The following is a 19,392-nucleotide window of genomic DNA, read 5'->3' as shown; positions in this document are numbered from 1 at the left end:
TATTTTCGTACTATAATTAAGGGAAACTTTTAGTTACTATTCTGACTACTAAACAATAGTTGTTTAACTAATCTATTGATCCTAAGGTATGATCTTCTCCCCAATAGCTCGTAAATGTTTTCCAAACGCCCGCATTTTCCCAAAACAAAGGTTATGGCAAAGTAAGTTTTTTTTGTCAATGACGATGAGTATGTTCTACAATGACATGGATGATGTCAGGAAAGAAAATGTTTACATGATGAATATGACAATGATGATTCCATGATTAAAGATTCCATAGTACATGAAACGATACCTTATGATCCTGTTCTATGTTCTCTCGTGATGTTATTCTTTATTGATAGTCTCGCCTTATAATTATTGTTCCTTCAAGGTGAGACCTGACGACCATGACGATTTCATAATGTAATCGGAGGCTACCGACCTTACGTCACTCCGATAACGTTATAGCTTCTCTTTGGGCTCCCTTGCATGCTATGATATATATGTATATATGTATATGTATACGGGGAAGAAGGGAGCAGGGCAGAGCGCTATAGACACTGGGATATACACACGGTACATGTAGCCGTATTTGACTTGATATCGTCCCGGACGCGGGATGCCCGTACGCGGGATATTTACACACATTCGTGGCTAAATGGATCGGCTGCCGACGCCTAGGCAATACATTATGTTTTATATTCATATATGAACACGAAATGTTTTTTTTTAAAGACAGCTTAGCATGCATGGAATCTGCCCTGGGTGGCACATACATGTACAGGTTGCTCTATTATCGCTCTATATGTCCTATGATTTCATTATGTTATGGGTTGCAATTTATATTCCTCTCTTTACTATTTTTCATGCCTTACATGCTCGGTACACTATTCGTACTGACGTCCCTTCTTGTGGACGCTGCGTTTCATGCCGCGCAGGTAAGCAGGTAGACGGGTCCGGTTCTTAGAAGCTCCACCAGCGGTTCATAGAGAGTGCTCCAGTTGTTCCGGAGCCACTGTTTATTGGTACTACTTTTGTGTATATATATATTCGGGCGTGACAGTGCTCGGCCCTTCTTGTGTATATGTGTATTATATCTAGAGGCTCGTAGACAGATGTGTACAGTTAAATGTTTTGTACTTTTAGCAGTCCTAGTCGATGTAAAATGTGTTAGTAAAGGTTGTTTGCCTATGTTCATAACTATGCTACTAATGTTAATGTTAATGTTAAGTAACAAAGAAAAAAAAATGGTATAGGTCATACGGCCCACTTAGTAATAAGGATATGAGACAAGATAAGGGGTGCTCGGTACAAGTACCGGGTACTCGTCACGGCCCCTAGTCGGGTCGCGACAGAGGTGGTATCAGAGCAGTTCGGTCCTAGGGGTTTGTCTACGAGCCGTGTCCAGTAGAGTCCTGTTTATGGGTGTGTAGCGCGCCACACTTATAGGCAGGAGGCTGCGGGGCATTTAGGAAATATGACCTTCTTTGCATTCTAGATCGTGCGATAGAGCTATAGTAAGGGTTTTTCCTTCTTCCTAATCCGGTGATATATTTTCAGCGATACCTGCGAAGATGAAAGCGACAGCCGCCGAGAAGGGCAAGACGATAGCGGAAAGGCGGATTGAATGGGAGTCACCGGTAAATATTGAAGAAGGCGAATCTCATAGTAAGGCTCCCTCTCGTGCTGATCGCACTCCGCAGACATTAGGGGAGCAAGAAGGGATTTCCGTTACAATTTCAGCACTCCCTGCTCCCCCACCTGATGCTTCACTTCAGGAGATGAGACGGGCCATCCTTCTGCTAACTCAGATAGAAGCTACTCAAGCCCAACAACAAGGCATAGATTCTGGTAATAAGGATCGCAGAAAAAGGGCTAGACCTTCCGGAACAAGAAGTGAGTATAGAAGGAGGCAGGCACCGCAGCAGTCGGGGTATTCAGGACCAGATCAGAGTGCTCGAGTTTCGGGGCCCCGGCATAGAGCCAACGTTAGTAGCACGGGGCTACCCCCACCGCGGTGTGCGCGATGTGGCAGGCCACACTCTGGGTAGTGTTACTTAGATACAGGTGCCTGTTTTGTCTGTGGTCGGGCTGACCATTTGATGCGTGATTGCCCACGGAGGTACGACAGAGACCAAACTCAGCCCGCCGGATCAGGTCAGGGCTATGGAGTTTTGGGTTCCCAGTGTGGCGGTGAGCTTAATCAGCGGAGACCACCCGTATCACACTGCCCTCAGTGCCGTAGATTCCATGCAGGGTCGTGTCGCGCAGGTTTGGGTATTTGTTATACTTGTGCTAACTCAGGTCATTATATGCGCGACTGCCCATTTCGCCGTGACAGAGGGAGGGTTCAGCCCACGGAGGTAACACGCGACTCACAATCATTGGCGCACCTTCCAATGCAAAGGTCCCAGATAGCAGTAGGCAGCGAAAGAGACCGAGAAGGAACACACAGTTCGAGTGGACCCCAGCATCATACCTATGCACTAGCTGGCCGACAGGATCCTGAGCCATCCCCTGATGACGTTCCAGGTATATTATCAGTATTTTTCTACAATGTACAAGTATCGATTGATTCAGGTTCTACGTGTCAGATATCGCACCCTAAATCGCTGAACATATTAGGGAGGGGAAACCCGAGCTAAATCAAACGAGCTGGGATGTCTATGCCTGTTGCGACTAAGGTGTTTTCGCCACTACTGGGAATGTGGAGACTTAGGACAAAAATTAGCCATATACATAGGTAAAAGGACGAATAATGGGGATTGCGGAGGTTAGAATTGTAATTAAAAGAAGAGACGTGTTACGTGGGCGTTTCGAAAACTACTAAGACCCCAACTTGTCCCATATTAGGTGATATAGGTAGTGCGGGGCAGTCGATATAATTATACCAGCATTCACGTACAAAAATGCACCAAGGTTTTAAGGTTAAGCGTGCTAGGTTGAGAGCAATATCAAGATGGGTGACCCCCTGGGAAATATGCTGAAAATTTCATAAATGTGGGAACAAGAGACGAATGTGAAAATAGGTAGCCCAATGTAAATTAGAGTGTGTGGAGTGGTTAGGAACCCTATAGAAGTCATGTGGGCTGAGACGGACTAGACTAGCAGAAGGGGAGAAAGCATGACAGAGCTTCAGGACTAAAGAAAGCTTAATTAGCTTTTGGAAGTGTCTGTAAGTAAAATAGTGGTGGAAATGTATATGTGTACATGACATCTTATCTGTGACTGTAGAACCCTAACAAACAGTGTCGCGATACATAGAATATGCTAGCTGGATGAAATTCAAAAGACGTGATGAAGGAGATAAGTACGGATGTCACAGGGAAGACCGATGCCGAACCCATGCTGGGTAAGGCTAGAAAACCCTAATATGGTGACATACGGGAACATATATATAGCAAGGGAATAGACGCGACAAAATCTGCGAAGAAGGAATTACAATTGTAAAAGGGTCGCAGAAGGCAACCCAAGTTCCTGGAATGGATATCTTAAGTGACATGTTAGATATCTACGAAGGAGACCTCCCCGAAGTATTATAAAACACTACGAGGCCAGTTTAACATTCGAGGACGAATGTTCTAAAGGGGGGGAGGATGTTACATCCCGCATTTTCGCGTATTTGGATAATTTAAGATAATGGCGGAAGGTTAAGAGCAACACTATAATTTTGATCTTGATTGGCATACAAGTTGTTTATGAAAAATTTGAACTGGGAATATTAAGAAAGGCTAGAGGCAAAAAGGTAAATTGGCAACATGACTCGTGGAAATATGGAGGAAGGCGAAGGGCAAATTTGGAATGTGGAAAAATAATAATAATTTTTCATGAAGTGCACAAAAAAAAATATGGGCTTGGAAGAAAAAGGGGCCATTTGGGCCACCTATAGTAAATGGGCCAAAGCCCATATGAGCACAAAATTTATAAGACCATAAGATGACTTAATTAGTCATCTTATTCATTAAATCCTCTAGAAATTTCAAGAAGATAAGAAGCAAGACAAGAAGGAGAAAAACTCCAAGCCATTCGGCCATGGAGAAAGACCAACAAAATCTTGGATAAATTTTCTTAAAAAAAATTATTTTCTTCTACCTAAGAAATCCATTGAAGGGTGATTAGCAAGGTGAAGTGGTTTTGGAGCAAGAAAAACTTATATTCTTTCAAGCTACCAACATATAGCCAAGTGAAGAATTGAAGAAAAAGGTAAGGTTTAAATCTTTCTTATATGTTATGGAAGATTTTGCATGTTGTAGTGTACAAAAATAAGTGAAATTGGGAAGAATATGGAAGTGGGTGTGTGTGGCCGTGTGATATATATGTGTGTGTAGAAATTATGTTGTAATTATTTTGTTTAGTATTTGGTTGTTGTTGTTGTGAAAGTTATGTGGATAATGGAAGTTGAATGATTTTGGAAAGGTTGTAGTTGTGTATGTAGGGTGGTGGCCGTGTAGTGTATTATATGTATAGCCGTATATATGTGTTAAGTAGTGAAAGAAGATGAGCCAATTTTATTTAGTGTTTTGGTTGTCGTTGTGTTGCGGATACTATGTTGTTGATGAATGCATAATAATCTTGTGAAGTTGAAGAAGTTGGAGACTTGCGGTTGGAGTATTTAAAATTGAATACTATGTTCTTGCATGTATGGAAGATAATGTTGTTAGTGTGGTGTTGTTGGTATATGAATTATAATGTTGTTAATGTTCTTATTGGAGTTGGAAGGTTTTGAAGGAAGTAGTATATTGATTGAGTTGTTACAATGTAACTTGGAATGAATATGGAAATTTTTAGTATGGTCGTTGATATTGTGTTGTTAGTTTGGCCGGGTCGAATTCCCGGATTGTTGTTGATTGAAATTGGCCAAGTTGAACTTGGTGGGATGGAGTAGTTTACAGGGGAAGTGCTGCCGAAATTTCGGTAGCCAAGTATCATTTTAAGAATTCAATTCTAAAGGCACTAATCATGTTTGGTAAACTTGACCAATTTGTAGATTTTGGCGGATTTGGGAGTTGAATTCGGGATAGCCAAAGGAGCGGAAAGAGGTATGTAAGGTCTCACTTTCCTTATTCGGCATGTCTTAGACGTAATAGGGTTGAATACAAACTTCGGGGATGATCCTATTCCTAGAAATCCGAGATTGAAATTAACCCTTTTTCATTCAATAGAATTGACTTAAATTTTTCATATCTTGTTGAAACAATGGCTCCTACTTCTATAACTTGCCAAATGAAACCGGATTATAACAAAACCTTCATAAGTGACTCCATGAAACTTATTATATGCAATTTGGGTACGCCATCCCGGTCGACCCGAGATGGGCCCACTATTCCCAAATTCTCTCCTATTGTTCCATTTAGCTTATTTCCGTACTATAATTAAGGGAAACTTTTAGTTACTATTCCGACTACTAAACAATAGTTGTTTAACTAATCTATTGATCCTAAGGTATGATCTTCTCCCCAATAGCTCGTAAATGTTTTCCAAACGCCCGCATTTTCCCAAAACAAAGGTTATGGCAAAGTAAGTTTTTTTTTTTGTCAATGACGATGAGTATGTTCTACAATGACATGGATGATGTCAGGAAAGAAAATGTTTACATGATGAATATGACAATGATGATTCCATGATTAAAGATTCCATAGTACATGAAACGATACCTTATGATCCTGTTCTATGTTCTCTCGTGATGTTATTCTTTATTGATAGTCTCGCATTATAATTATTGTTCCTTCAAGGTGAGACCTGACGACCATGACGATTTCATAATATAATCGGAGGCTACCGACCTTACGTCACTCCGATAACGTTATAGCTTCTCTTTGGGCTCCCTTGCATGCTATGATATATATGTATATATGTATATGTATACGGGGAAGAAGGGAGCAGGGCAGAGCGCTATAGACGCTGGGATATACACACGGTACATGTAGCCGCATTTGACTTGATATCGTCCCGGACGCGGGATGCCCAGACGCGGGATATTTACACACATTCGTGGCTAAATGGATCGGTTGCCGACGCCTCGGCAATACATTATGTTTTATATTCATATATGAACACGAAATGTTTTTTTTAAAGACAGCTTAGCATGCATGGCATCTTCCCTGGGTGGCACATACATGTACAGGTTGCTCTATTATCGCTCTATATGTCCTATGATTTCATTATGTTATGGGTTGCAATTTATATTCCTCTCTTTACTATTTTTCATGCCTTACATGCTCGGTACACTATTCGTACTGACGTCTCTTCTTGTGGACGCTGCGTTTCATGCCGCGCAGGTAAGCAGGTAGACGGGTCCGGTTCTTAGAAGCTCCACCAGCGGTTCATAGAGAGTGCTCCAGTTGTTCCGGAGCCACTGTTTATTGGTACTACTTTTGTGTATATATATATTCGGGCGTGACAGTGCTCGGCCCTTCTTGTGTATATGTGTATTATGTCTAGAGGCTCGTAGACAGATGTGTACAGTTAAATGTTTTGTAATTTTAGCAGTCCTAGTCGATGTAAAATGTGTTAGTAAAGGTTGTTTGCCTATGTTCATAACTATGCTACTAATGTTAATGTTAAGTAACAAAGAAAAAAAATGGTATAGGTCATACGACCCACTTAGTAATAAGGATATGAGTCAAGATAAGGGGTGCTCGGTACAAGTACCGGGTACTCGTCACGGCCCCTAGTCGGGTCGTGACAGGCAGGCACCGAAGTAAAGGATTCCTTAAGAGGTAGCTTGACGAATAAGATATGTAAGGTGTTCGTTCTCTCTTTCCTTGGCACAAATCCAACTAGAACATGAATATGAACGTTCCATAATATAATTCACTCCATTCTTATGTCATGTAGCTCAAATCTTAATGTCTTAGTTATTTGATTTATTCTTGGTATATTATCATGTTTATCATCATTAAGTTATTTCTTTGGATTCGACACGAGTCCTATAATATAAATCGGAGGTTACCGACCTTACGTCACTCCGATAAAGTTGTATCTTCATATGAGCTTTCATGCATACTATTTACGTTATGTATATCTAACATATGATAATTGTTACGTCCCGTATTTTATACATTGGGACAATCCGGATTAACTATGATAAGTTAGGGCCAAGACCATTCCGGGACTTGAAGCCGGGACTTTTGACCTTTGATTTCATTTTGAGACATAGGTTGTACATGAAATTGTTGGCATGAAACACTTAGGAAAAGTTGGGACCAAAAGTCATATATTTGGAAGTTAAAAATCTTGCAAAAGAGGCCCTTTGGCCGTGTGGCTTTGAAAGTGATCCCACACACTTTGTGGCCAATTTTAAATGGTCCAACACATGTGTGGGCCATGGACACTTGGAGGGTTCATTTAGGAGCCTAAAAGATGACTTCTAAGTCATCTTCTATCATTCTACACTTAGCAAAAAAAAATCAAGAAGTTGAAGAACAACAACCAACAAACTCTCGGCCAAACCAAGAAAAAACCAAGTCCAATTTTAGCCATCCCAAAAATATTTCTTTGGTGCAAATCCACTAATTGAAGGTCCCTAAGTAACGTGGAAGTGTTGTTGGAGCGATCAAACCATCCGTCTAGTAGATCGCAAACCCTAGCCTATTTGTGGAGTTGAAGAAGAAAGGTAAGATTTGATCTTGTTTTATGTGTTGTGAATGTTTTATGCATGTTGTAGTATGTTAATATGGATGAAATTTGTGAAATATAGTAGGTTGGAGGTGAGCCGTGTATGGTATGTATGGTCGTGTAGATGTGTGTGTTGTGATTGGGTTGATGAATTGATTCTATGTAGCATATTTAGTTGTGTAGTGTGGAGAAAAGAATAAGAATCATCAATATATGTATATGTGTAGTGTGGCCGAATGTAGGTCATATTGCATGACAAGAATGGGTTATGGTTGTGTTTTCGGGTTTGGGATTGTTTTTCGGGAAAATTGGAGCAATTGTTGGATTGTTGGAAATATTGTGTAAATTGTTTAAAATGTCCTTGAATATTGTTGGTATGGGTTCGAGTTGGTAATTCAATGTATGAGCGGTAATGTGGCTTGAATGTAAGCCGTCGAATTGAATATTATGAATGTTGTAGAATGATGTAAAAGAGAGTTATTAATGTTATATTGCCTTTCGGATTGGTCATTGGAGTTGTTAGGTTGGTTATTGTTTTTGTGATTGTTGATTTGGCCGAGTTAAATTCTCGGGGTTGGCCTATTTACAGGGGAAATGCTGCCCAAATATCTGTAGAATTGAGTGTTAGTTTTGAATAAATCGCCTAAGTGCCTATGTCTAATGTTTGATATTCGTTGACGTATTTGTAGACCTTGGGGAGCCCGAGGCGTAGGTTGGGATTAGTTTGAGTTGGGCTAGCTTGGAGTGCGTACGAGGTATGTAAAGCTCAAACCTTCCTTCTTTTGGCATGCCTTAGTTATAAATAGATTATGTCACGAGCCTCGAGGAAATTCTAAATTCGCAATCCGAGCACGTTATGACTCTTATATATATTTCTTGGCATTCGTATGTTTGATGTGATGAAATATGAACCCTTATGTCTTTGAAACAATTGATTTCCAAGTGTTGCACAAAAAGTTTTGTTTTAAAAGAATTCCGTAACTATGGACGTCGTATCTTTCACATAAAGGCTCGGATTGCTCCGATATTTTCGTAAGAGTTTGCATGGCGTATGATGAGTATGCTCTCCATAGGCGGGCCCGGCTCGGGTCGATACCCGTCCGTGGGTCCCGCAACTTTCCTTTATGTAATTCGGAAGAATTTTGAAAGAATTTGGTATGACTATTATTTTGATTCTCAAGTATGGTCATTTTACTTATATTTGAGTCCATGATAATGATTTTATGCATATGGTTACTCACGACTCTGCTCGTGCGTTCTGTTATATCTTTCGCCGAGTCCCGGGCCGGTTCTGTTATCGTGCGCACTTTGATATACTCCGGTGTTATGCTGTGTTTATGGTTCACCGAGCCACTCACTAGAGAGTCGGGTTCCACTTATATTGGGCGTTATGCTGTGTATGGCGTTATGTTGTGTTATGATGTGTGATGGGGACACGGAGATGTGAAACCTTCTGGTGTTATGCTGTGTAATGGCGCCATCGACGGGCGGGCGACTATATTTTCTGTGCCCTACGCATGACTTATATTTTGAGAGTAAACATTTTGATATTTTGGACTTGCACTTATTTTCTGTACTTCTATTTCGTTTATGCCTCAGATTTGTTTTCTGTACCTTCTACTTTGCATACTCAGTACATATTTCGTACTGACCCCCTTTCTTCGGGGGGCTGCGTTTCATGCCCGCAGGTACAAACGCACAGTTTGGTGATCCACCAGTTTAGGACACCCTCTTCTGCTGTTTGGAGTGCTCCCCTTATCCCGGAGCCTACATTTTGGTATATATATTCGTTCGTTGCATATGTATATATTTGTTCAGGGGTACGGCGGGGCCCTGTCCCGCCATATGATTCGGTTGGTCTGTTTAGAGGTCTGTAGACGTATATGTGGGTTTGTGCCTACTTCTGTACTGATGTGTTTGTATGATTCCACTCGCCATGGCAACCTTGTCGGCGTGCACTTGTACATGTTTTGGGCCGTTGTGCCATTTGATAGCCTTGTCGGCTTCTGATATATATATATATATATATATATATATATATATATATATATGTGGTTGTGTTGAAATGTGTCTGAGACAGTTTGATATAATTTGAGGCAGTGTGTGATATTTGTGCCTGTATACGCTATCGGTATGTGAGTCGGATAGGATGAGTGTGTTCGGGTGCCCAGTTCGGGCACTAGTCACGGCCTACGGGGTTGGGTCGTGACAATAATTATGGATCGGGTCGTACGTTCCTCGGCACTAACATATGATAATTACGGATCGGCGGTCGTACGTTCCTCGGCACTAACATATGATAATTATGGATTGGGCCGTACGTTCCTCGACACTAACATATTATATTTATGGATCGGGTCGTACGTTCCTCGGCACTAACATGTGTGTGTATATATATATATATATATATAGATCGGGTCGTACGTTCCTCGGCATTAACCTATATGGATCAGGCTGCACGTTCCGCAGCACTAACACTTATATGATATATATATATATATATATATGTGTGTGTGTGCTTACTTACAAATGATGTTTAAGATTTATGCATTTCATATTGTGTGTTCTCAGCTGACAGGTTACCTCTACTCTCTTTATAGTTCTGTCCTACTTATGTTATTGCTTCCAGCCTTACATACTCAGTACTTTAATTCGTACTGACGTCCCATTGCACGGGACGCTGCATTTTGTGTTGCAGGCTCTGACAGAGTTGTTGGAGAGCATCTGCAGTAGGACTTCCAGCTTCAGCGGTGTCAGTAAGTGCCACTACTCCGGACTTGATATCTTTTGGTACTTTTAAGTTAATGTAATATATGTACATTCCTAGAGGCTCATAGACACAGTGCGGTATGTATATACTATGTATGGTCTTGCCGGCCTTGTTCAGGTTGTGATATTTTCCTGTAAGCCTTGACGGCTTTATGATACTCGTGATGTTTTAGCGACCTTGTCGGTTCGCATATGTACATATATGTTGGATTATTGGATATTTATTTATTGGGCCTTTTCTGCGTGCAGGTGTTCCTTGAGTCACAGTATATAATGTTCAAAGTAATTGTTAAGTCAGGTGGTTCCCGGCCTATGGGTCGGAGTCCGTTATACTCCTAGTCGGGGTGTGACACCTGTGCACTATAATATCTCTTGTCTACCTTATCTTTCCACCCTTGAATAGGCTTATTATACCCCCCCCCCCCCCCTTTGTATCTTCTTTTCCTGATTTGATAACCTTGTCTCTCCTCTTTTTGACTCTTTTCCTGTTTGTGAATCTTATCTTCCTTATTTTTTTCAGGATTTCTCTCAACTGCATGTTCTACATTCTTATTAGCTTTTCTTTCCACCGTACCATTAGTTTTTTCTACAGTATTCTTCTTGTTTTGATTTCCTTGTGAAGTATTTCCCTGATTTTTATCTTCTTCCTTTTCCTCCTTATTAGGATACAATTCAGGGTGAATTTTAAAACACTCTTTTTCATTGTGACCTTGCAACTTGCAAGTCTTGCAATACTTTGGCAGATGATCATAGTTGATCTCAATCCATTTGTCAATGATTTCTCCAAATCCTGTTACACCCCGTACTTGTGGATACGCACTTATCAAATTTGAGCGTAAGTATGTTGAACTATGGCTAAGTAAAACAACTTTGGAGTATAAGGGATGAAGCATTATTAAGTACATTTTATGAGTAAAGGATGCATATGAGGAATTCTGGAAGGTCCTATAAGGAAATGAGTGGAAGAAGTTGAGTTAGTATGACTTTGGAAGAAGATGAGCGCTACTTGAACGATAAGAACGAGCCAACTTGGGGAAAGAATATCTTTTAGTATATGAGGAGTTTTGAAGTAAATCAAAATCCTAAATTGAAGTTCATGAAGTCTAGTTTCCAACGCAATAAACCTCTTGTCGATACCATGTCGGAGTAGAGAATTATGGACGTTACAAGTCAAGCTGGCAGAGCAGAAGCGCGCAGCTACAGTACTCGAAAATTCTAGGTCGGTGCCAACCGACCCTAGAACATTATAAAAGGGGTTTTACCCCTTATGTTTTTCATCCAAACACCCCTAAAACCTTCCTTAACCCCCTAGAACATTCTCCCAACTTCCTCCATAGAATTTTAGCCCATATCAAGTGAAACCCCGGGATTTAGGCCCGGGAAGCGTATAAGGTCTTGTAGTTCTTGTTCTAAACAATGAATCTCGACGAATCAAAGGAGGACGCCGAATATAAATAAGATTTCAAGACCTATCAACCTTGATTGAGGTAAGGATATTCTTTACTATGGGTATTATAAATTGTACCATGGAAATTTATTTGTTAAAGCTTCGTAAAGTCTAGTGATTGGTTGAGAAATTGGGGAAACATCGTGTGGGATGTTTTATTGAGCATATTGATGTTAATGATGATGTTGTTGATATTGGTGTTGCTATTGTTGTTGTTTTGTTGGTATTGTGATTTCGGGCTAGGGATATAAACAGGGGAGATGCTGCTCGAATTTCGGTAGATTCTGAGGGGATTTAATTTGAAGGCTTAAGACAAGCATATGACGATAAGCCTAACAATAGTATGAATTCTCTTGGATGTAGATTTACAAGCTTGGAAGGATAAACGTTAAGTAGTTAAGGAGACCAAAAAGGTATGTTAAGGCTATTTCCTTTCTTTCCAAAGGCATGATTCTTGTCTTATGAACGCATACATGACTTCCATAATATCCTTATTTCCAAAAAGCTCAAAGTTCATGATTCTCGAAGTTCTTATGATTCCAAAGATAGATGTTTTCTATGATAGTGATGATGATGATTCCATTTTTGGAGATTCCAAAGCTTATGGTTTTGATGCTATTATGAGATTATTGAGCTTATTCCATGATTTTCTTAATTTCATTCATTAATGTTGATCTCACCTTATGATAATTGTTCCTTCAAGGTGAGATATAGCGATGATGATTATTCTATAATATAAATCGGAGGCTACCGACCTTACATCACTCCGATAAAGTGGTAGCTTTTATTTGGGCTCTCATGCATGCTGCGTATATATATATATATATATATATATATATATATATATATATATAGGATATGGGAAGAAGGGTGAGGCGTTACATATGCATAACCACCTGATCAGTTGGCATATTATGATATCGTCCCGGACGCGGGATTTATGGGATAAATGGATCGGGCCATTCGTTCCGCGACAACGTATATGATGATGATATAATATAGTTATGGATTGGGATGCACGTTCCGCAACACTATTATGTTATATATGCATGAAAAATGTTTTCTTTGGAAAGCTAAGCGTGCATGGTATCCGCCTTATAAGGCAATTAGATGTTCAGGTTATCTTTATCTCATGTTATGTTCTGTATTTCTTATTATGTTGTTATTCATGCCTTACATACTCAGTACATTGTTCGTACTGACGTCCTTTCTTGTGGACGCTGCGCTCATGCCTGCAGGTAGGTAGGGAGAAGGATCAGATCCGTAGGTGCTTTATCAGCGGATTCTCAGGAGCACTCCATTTACTTCGGAGTTGCAGTCTATTGGTATTGGTCTTTATGGTCATTTGTATTCTATGTGGAGGCTCGTAGACATGTGTGTACAGTTAAACGTTTCGTAACCCTACCGGTTCATATTGTTGTATGATATCTTGATAGCCATGTCGGCTTGTAATGATGGACACACTTGTTGACAATTACATAGAGATGTGCCATTATCTTGTGATATATGTCTTTGCAGAGTATGATACCCATGAGTTATCTTTGTGGTCCACCCAGAAATGATTATGATGACGTATGTTCAGAGGTGCTCGGTAGGTTAGCTCCGGGTGCCCAGCATGGCCCTCCGGTTGGGTCGTGACAAATCCTTTTTTCTTCATGCCTATGTTTACCCTTTGTGGAAAATCACTAAGCAAGTTAACTTCCACCTTAACTCTTGCACAACTTGGCCTGGTTTGATTCTTAGTAGCTATATCAAACTTGAAAAGGCTTACCTATTGCTGATGCTAGTGTGAACACAACTTCCTTGACAAAGAAATTAGGAGGAAAGTATGGAAAGGAAATCCATGCAATTGCATCTGGATCAAACCATGGATCCCACTTGAGGGTTCTCATCGGATACCACCAAATCTAATGATTAATGTAGAAAGCAGGCTTTGACAATAAACTCACGTAGTCTTCCACAAGAGTTGGACGAAGCAAAACGTACCTATTCCTCAACAAACCAATAGAACAGTCGCCTTTCAATTCACATTGTTTTGGAATAAGTTTACGCAATTCTTTTATGTCTAGCCAACCATAAGAGAACTTTCCTACGATTGCATATTGCAAGTTTTCACGTAAAATCATCTACTCAATTTCCTGCTCATCTCATAGAAATCTAGGCTCTCCATGCAAGTGCATAATATTTTTTTGTGACAATGAAGGAAAAAAGATATTTGTTTGTGTTGGTTTTACTACATGCGCATACGATTGGGGCTACATGGGTTGTGTTATCAAGTGTGAAGGTGACAATGATGGCTGGACACCCTTCGGTGGAGGTTGTCCAGTGGCCTAAAAAGGGAAGAAAAAAATATTAGGGTTTCGGCTAGGTTAGGGTTTCTCTAGAGAGCTTTTTCCGAAAATATAGTTAACTAATCCCTTATCAGGGTTTGCGAGTGGACTTGATGATGAAGTTTCCGAGGTTAGCTTAAAAACAAGGCAAAAATTTTAAGACATAAAAATTTGCAACTATAGTCAATGTTGATCATATTCAGCTTTAAAGTGTGTTGTTAAAATAACAAAAAATAAGGAAACAATCAACTAAATATTTGACATATTAGAAACATTGTTAATGTTCGAACATTACTTGCTGCATTGAGTTTTATTTTCAATAAAATATTAACAATAGACACATACATACACCACCATCACCACCACCACCGACAACACATAATGCTACCAAAAAATAAATTTTAACCAACCGAGGAAAGATTATATCAACTCACCTGATTTCGTACAACTACAAATTATAACAGTGATCGAACTAGAAAAGAAATACTAAAGAAATGTTATTTTCTCCCCAAATTTAAACTTGTGAATGATAGTTCCTATAGGGCCAGACAAGATCCAGTCATTTTGACCTACGACAAATAAGCTACTATATGACGATCCGCATTGAGTATTCACATAGAATTATACTTTATAATTTATAATTATTTACCCAAGAATTTATTTTAATTATATTAATATTATTTTATGACACTACAAAACTAAGAATACAGGTGCAATGTACCGTGCAGAGAAACTACTTAGTAGGCAATGTCCATAGAAACCAAAAATAATTTCACTTTTTTTTTGAAATTTTTAAAGTTGTAGTTGGAGTTGGAGTAGAAGTTGTGTTTGACGGTAGTTTTTGTAAATAGTATTTGGTTGTTGAAATGTACTTTTTCTAAAACACATGAAATATGATTTTTACTCCTAATTTCTAAAAACTAGCAAAATCACCCAAAGTAATTATTAAATATAACCAGTGCGTAAAAACTGTCCCTTCAATCCCTTGCACTTGTACTCCATACAAAACCCAACAAGAACTAAACCAAGTAGCTGTAAAAATAAATACTTTGAGTGTCCTTTTTATAAAAATAAAAAATTTTAGGATAAAAATTGAAAACAGAAAAATAAAAGTAACGGTCCAAAATAGAAAATGAAAAAAGTGAAAAACAAGATTTTGGTTGTATTTTAAATTTCAAGTACAACATTTTTAAATTTTAAATATAACTTCAAGTTATATTTAAATTTTTTATGACTAAACATTAACTTTTTAGAAAAGTGAAAAAAAGTTCCAAGAAAAAAAAAGGAAATAATTCTCATGGCGAAACGGGTAGGGTAATAAGGTATTAATTGGGGGTGACTGTCAAATTATCAATGTGTTTTATTATATGCATCATATCTTCTTAACGGAAATAAAAGCGTGGGACCCAGAAGCGCTCAACAAATAGAATGTCGAGAAAGCCTTAACGAAAAAGAGAAAAAGAAATTCAACGAAGAATTAGAGACCCTGCCTGCCTTTCTGTCAGTTCTTTTCCGCTCAAGGATACTTTGGTTGGAAACAAGTTATCCAAGATAAGGGGTTAGTTAGTCTACTTTTTCACAAGAGTAAAATAACACTATAATTTTAAAATAATTAATTTTGAGATTAATTATATCATAATTTTATCTCAATTAAATCTTAAAATAAATTTATCTCAAATATAACCGGATAATTTTTTTTATTCTTATTACTCGTACCAAGCAGACCTAAAAGTTTTTCTTTATTGACTTCTGATCAAACTATTTTGTTTTTCTGTTTCCCACTTCTTCCATTGGTCTATCATACCTATATCTCTATGCCCATATATCTTTCTGTTTGACGCATTTGAATGATCCCAGCAGGAATGTGTACCTCTGTCTTGGGATTTTGTAAGACTATTGGAATGCACACAATTTAATTTGATCCGATTGGAATTCTATATATCTGAAATAGGAGCTGCAAAGGGTTTCAATGAATTTTTGGTTGCTCATTTTCCCAACTTTTTGAGAGGAAGGTAACTGATCATATATCTATTAAACTGCATCTTCTTCTGGTTTTTTTGTTTTGTTTTGTTTTTTGTTTTTTTGTTTTAAATAATAGGGGTCAGCTTGCACTCACTTCTTACTAGTACCTGCTAGGAGCAGGCTGCTACCTCCGGCAGGGGCAGATGCAACCTTATACGACGCGGAGTATTAATTTGTCTAAAAATTTAATAAGATTGCAACAAATAGTAGGGGTGAACCCCTAATTTTAAAATTTTAATAGGTTCAATACTAAAACCTTAAAGGTCGAATCCGTAGAGTTTAAATCTTGAATCCCCAATTCTGTCTGCTAATGCTTAGTCAGATGAAATATTCGCTGACTTCTTTTGCCTCCACTGAGATTTGAAATTGCATTTGCAGGAATTATGTTCTCCCGTAGATAAATGTGTTTTTCCGTAGCCATCATATGCTTAGCCATTTAATTGAAATGGTACCTATAGTATATGCAACCAACTTGTGGATGTGGATATCCTGATCACATTTGTTGTAGTGGAAATTATTCCTTTCTTTTTTGTTTTAATAACGGTGGTGTCCGAGCCAGCTTGCGCGCAACTCGACTATTCCATCGAGTACTTGCTACCGCCAACACAGGTAGCGGGTAACTCTACCCATCAAGACTTAGGTAGAGGGGAAGAAATCACATGGTGTTTCTTGCCTCCGCTGGGATTTGAACGTGAGACCTCATGATTCTCTCACTTTATTGACGGCCACACCCTTGGGTGCAAGTGGAAAGTATTCTATATTCTATGATGTTGCTATCTGGAAGCGCGGAGAAAAGAAGAACCATGTAAATATCTGAAATAGTGTGCAATATTTTTTGTTCCAGACCCTGAATACTTTCTGAACGTTGCTGCATCCTCCTGCCATCTAATATAAAAAGTGTATCTGATAAGACACAACAACTGAGGACCTAAGTTGCGCGGACTCTTCATTTTTTATGCCGCACCTGTCTCGACACGGGAAGGGTGCAGGTGCGGGGGCGGGATACGTCTCGGATACGGTCAATCAAGGATACTTTGACCGGAGTCCATGGACAAATTTGGGGGGAAAATTGAGAATTTGATTTCTCAAAATGAAAGAGAAAACAGATTTAAGACATGGGAAATGACATAACTTCAATATTATAGTCCTTTTGTCTCATATTCGTTGCTTCATGTTTCAGGCCAAACAGAGAGAAACCAAGAATTCGAGGGGTCGTGTTCTTTATAGCTCTATTTTTATAATTTTGGATTTTCTTAGCCGAATCCCTGTACCCATACCTGGATCCGCACCCCCGAATCTTAAAATTTAGATTTTGCCGAATTCGACACTCGGATCTGTACCCGTATCGGATACCCGCACCCGAGTCCAAGCAACTTAGGTGAGGACTTGAGATTTTCCATCAAAGTGACAATTTGTAATTTGCTACATAAGGTTTGTGGATTGAGATGTTTAGCTCCTTCATCAGTCTATTGGTTGCAGATGTGGCCTTTGTATGTTCTCTTGAGTAAGTTTTCGAGGACAGAAGAAGAAAGCACTCAAGGATCTGGAAGGGATCATTTAAGCTGGGTGGAGTCCTTCCTTTGTAAACGATCAGTTGGCACAAACAAATGCGACAATACAGTCCTTTCGTGTTCATCCTTTTGTGAAGTGAGTCTATTTGCTCTATTCACAACCATATAATTTTTTTTTTTTTGGGGCACTTTTTTTGAAGTAATTTGCTAATTTAAAAATTTGAATATTGGCTACTATGTGTACATAATACTACGGTCATAAAAAAATTATTTCTACCATTTATTGTTTTAGCAAGCATCTTCTAGATATATGCTCAGTTGTCTTTCTAGTTTTAACAGTCAGGCTGTGCTTGTTAATATAGGTTCCGCACATTAACCAATTACATACATGGGACTGTGGTCTTGCTTGTGTTTTAATGGTTTTGAGGACTCTTGGGATAAAGGATGGTGATATGCAAGAACTGGAAGAGCTCTGCTGCACTACAAGGTACTTCTTTTAAAAGTTATAAAAATATACTCCTCACTCTATAAGTACTTCTTTTGCTACGTTACGACGGTAAATATCATGTTTGAGTCTACTTCATTCATCTTTTCATTTTTTGGTTTGGCTTTATCTAATTATTTCCTGGGGAATTTCCCTTTTGCAATAATCGAAATAGAAACATTTGAATTCCACACTCCTTGAAAGCCCATAATTACGTATCATGTAATATTTGATGTCTTACCTCAACTTTCCTCTGTCATTTTATTAAACCTATCCTTTTTGCACGTTTCTCCACGCGTTCGGATCTTCAGAAAGACCAACTGTCAGTTAGGTGCTCTGTGTAAAGAGTTACAACATATTTGGAACTAGAGGGGATTATGCCAATGTAGACTGTTCCTATAAATGGTTGATCACTACATTGATGTACATAATGATGATTTCCTATGATAAACTGCAAAGTACATGAAAAGGTAGTGCACAATGGCCTTCTTACAATGAAAATTAAAACCTGACACACTGATTGGTGGCATCAACCGTGCTATGCAAGAATGCTTCTTTCCAAGGAAGATTGAATCAAATTTCCTAGATTTATTTGTCAATCATGTTTCTCAATACTAGACTAATCCTTTAAGATGAGTGGACAAAGAATGTTCAATGTCAGAGCAAGAGGGAACGTCCACTCTGGCCCTCTTCCATTTTCTTTCTTGTTGAAGTCTCTGCATCGATTTGTAGTTTTTTAATAATGCTAAACTACGAACATGATTAGCCGTTTCATTTCATTTTGGTGGTATTCTCATTCTTGCAGATAATACCAGGGGAAAAGTGTGTTTTTATGCTTTAAAACAAGTAGTCAGATGTTTTACTTTGCAGGAAATTCAAGAGAATTAGTGAAATTATACTATTCATGGAGAAACATGTGGTGTCATAGTTTGTCTTTTTGTGTTGGAATATAGCAAAAAATAAATAAAATTGAACTGACTAGATTAACGGGTTTTTTTTTTTTTTTTTTTTTTTTTGAATTTTAAACGACCACTGGTATGTTCACAATCGAAATTAAGGATCGCTGTCTTAGACTTAACAAATCATGATACTACCAGCTCTTTCCTTCTTTATGTTTTTTTCTCTTTTAGAATGCAAATAATTATTTTCTTGTCACCTATATTTTCAATAAGGAATTCTCTCTTATTCTCCACTCGGCAGATCTCCATTGAACTATGAGTTTACTCGAAA

At 38.7% G+C, this 19,392-nt stretch overlaps 1 protein-coding gene across 8 annotated transcripts in view; it reads left to right on the top strand.

The window, feature by feature from the left end:
* Window positions 1-15,558: 15,558 nt before the first annotated feature.
* Window positions 15,559-19,392, top strand: part of LOC132606128 (guanylyl cyclase 1) — a 38,454-nt gene continuing 34,620 nt past the window's right edge. The window contains exons 1-5 of one of the 8 annotated variants that reach the window (XM_060319481.1): window positions 15,559-15,703; window positions 16,006-16,157; window positions 17,348-17,545; window positions 17,647-17,814; window positions 18,041-18,165. In XM_060319481.1, coding sequence (XP_060175464.1) covers window positions 17,647-17,814; window positions 18,041-18,165 — 293 coding nt within the window. In that variant the 5' untranslated portion in view covers window positions 15,559-15,703; window positions 16,006-16,157; window positions 17,348-17,545. Of the gene's footprint in view, window positions 15,704-15,852; window positions 16,158-17,347; window positions 17,546-17,632; window positions 17,815-18,040; window positions 18,166-19,392 lie in introns of those variants that run through there. The other 7 variants (XM_060319482.1, XM_060319485.1, XM_060319480.1 and 4 more) reach the window with 7 other exon arrangements.

This window comes from Lycium barbarum, chromosome 8 (genome assembly GCF_019175385.1).
Source record: "Lycium barbarum isolate Lr01 chromosome 8, ASM1917538v2, whole genome shotgun sequence".
Lineage (NCBI taxonomy): Eukaryota > Viridiplantae > Streptophyta > Magnoliopsida > Solanales > Solanaceae > Lycium > Lycium barbarum.
The sequence above is the reverse complement of the archived record's forward strand: the minus strand, read 5'-3'. Positions and strand labels throughout refer to the sequence as shown.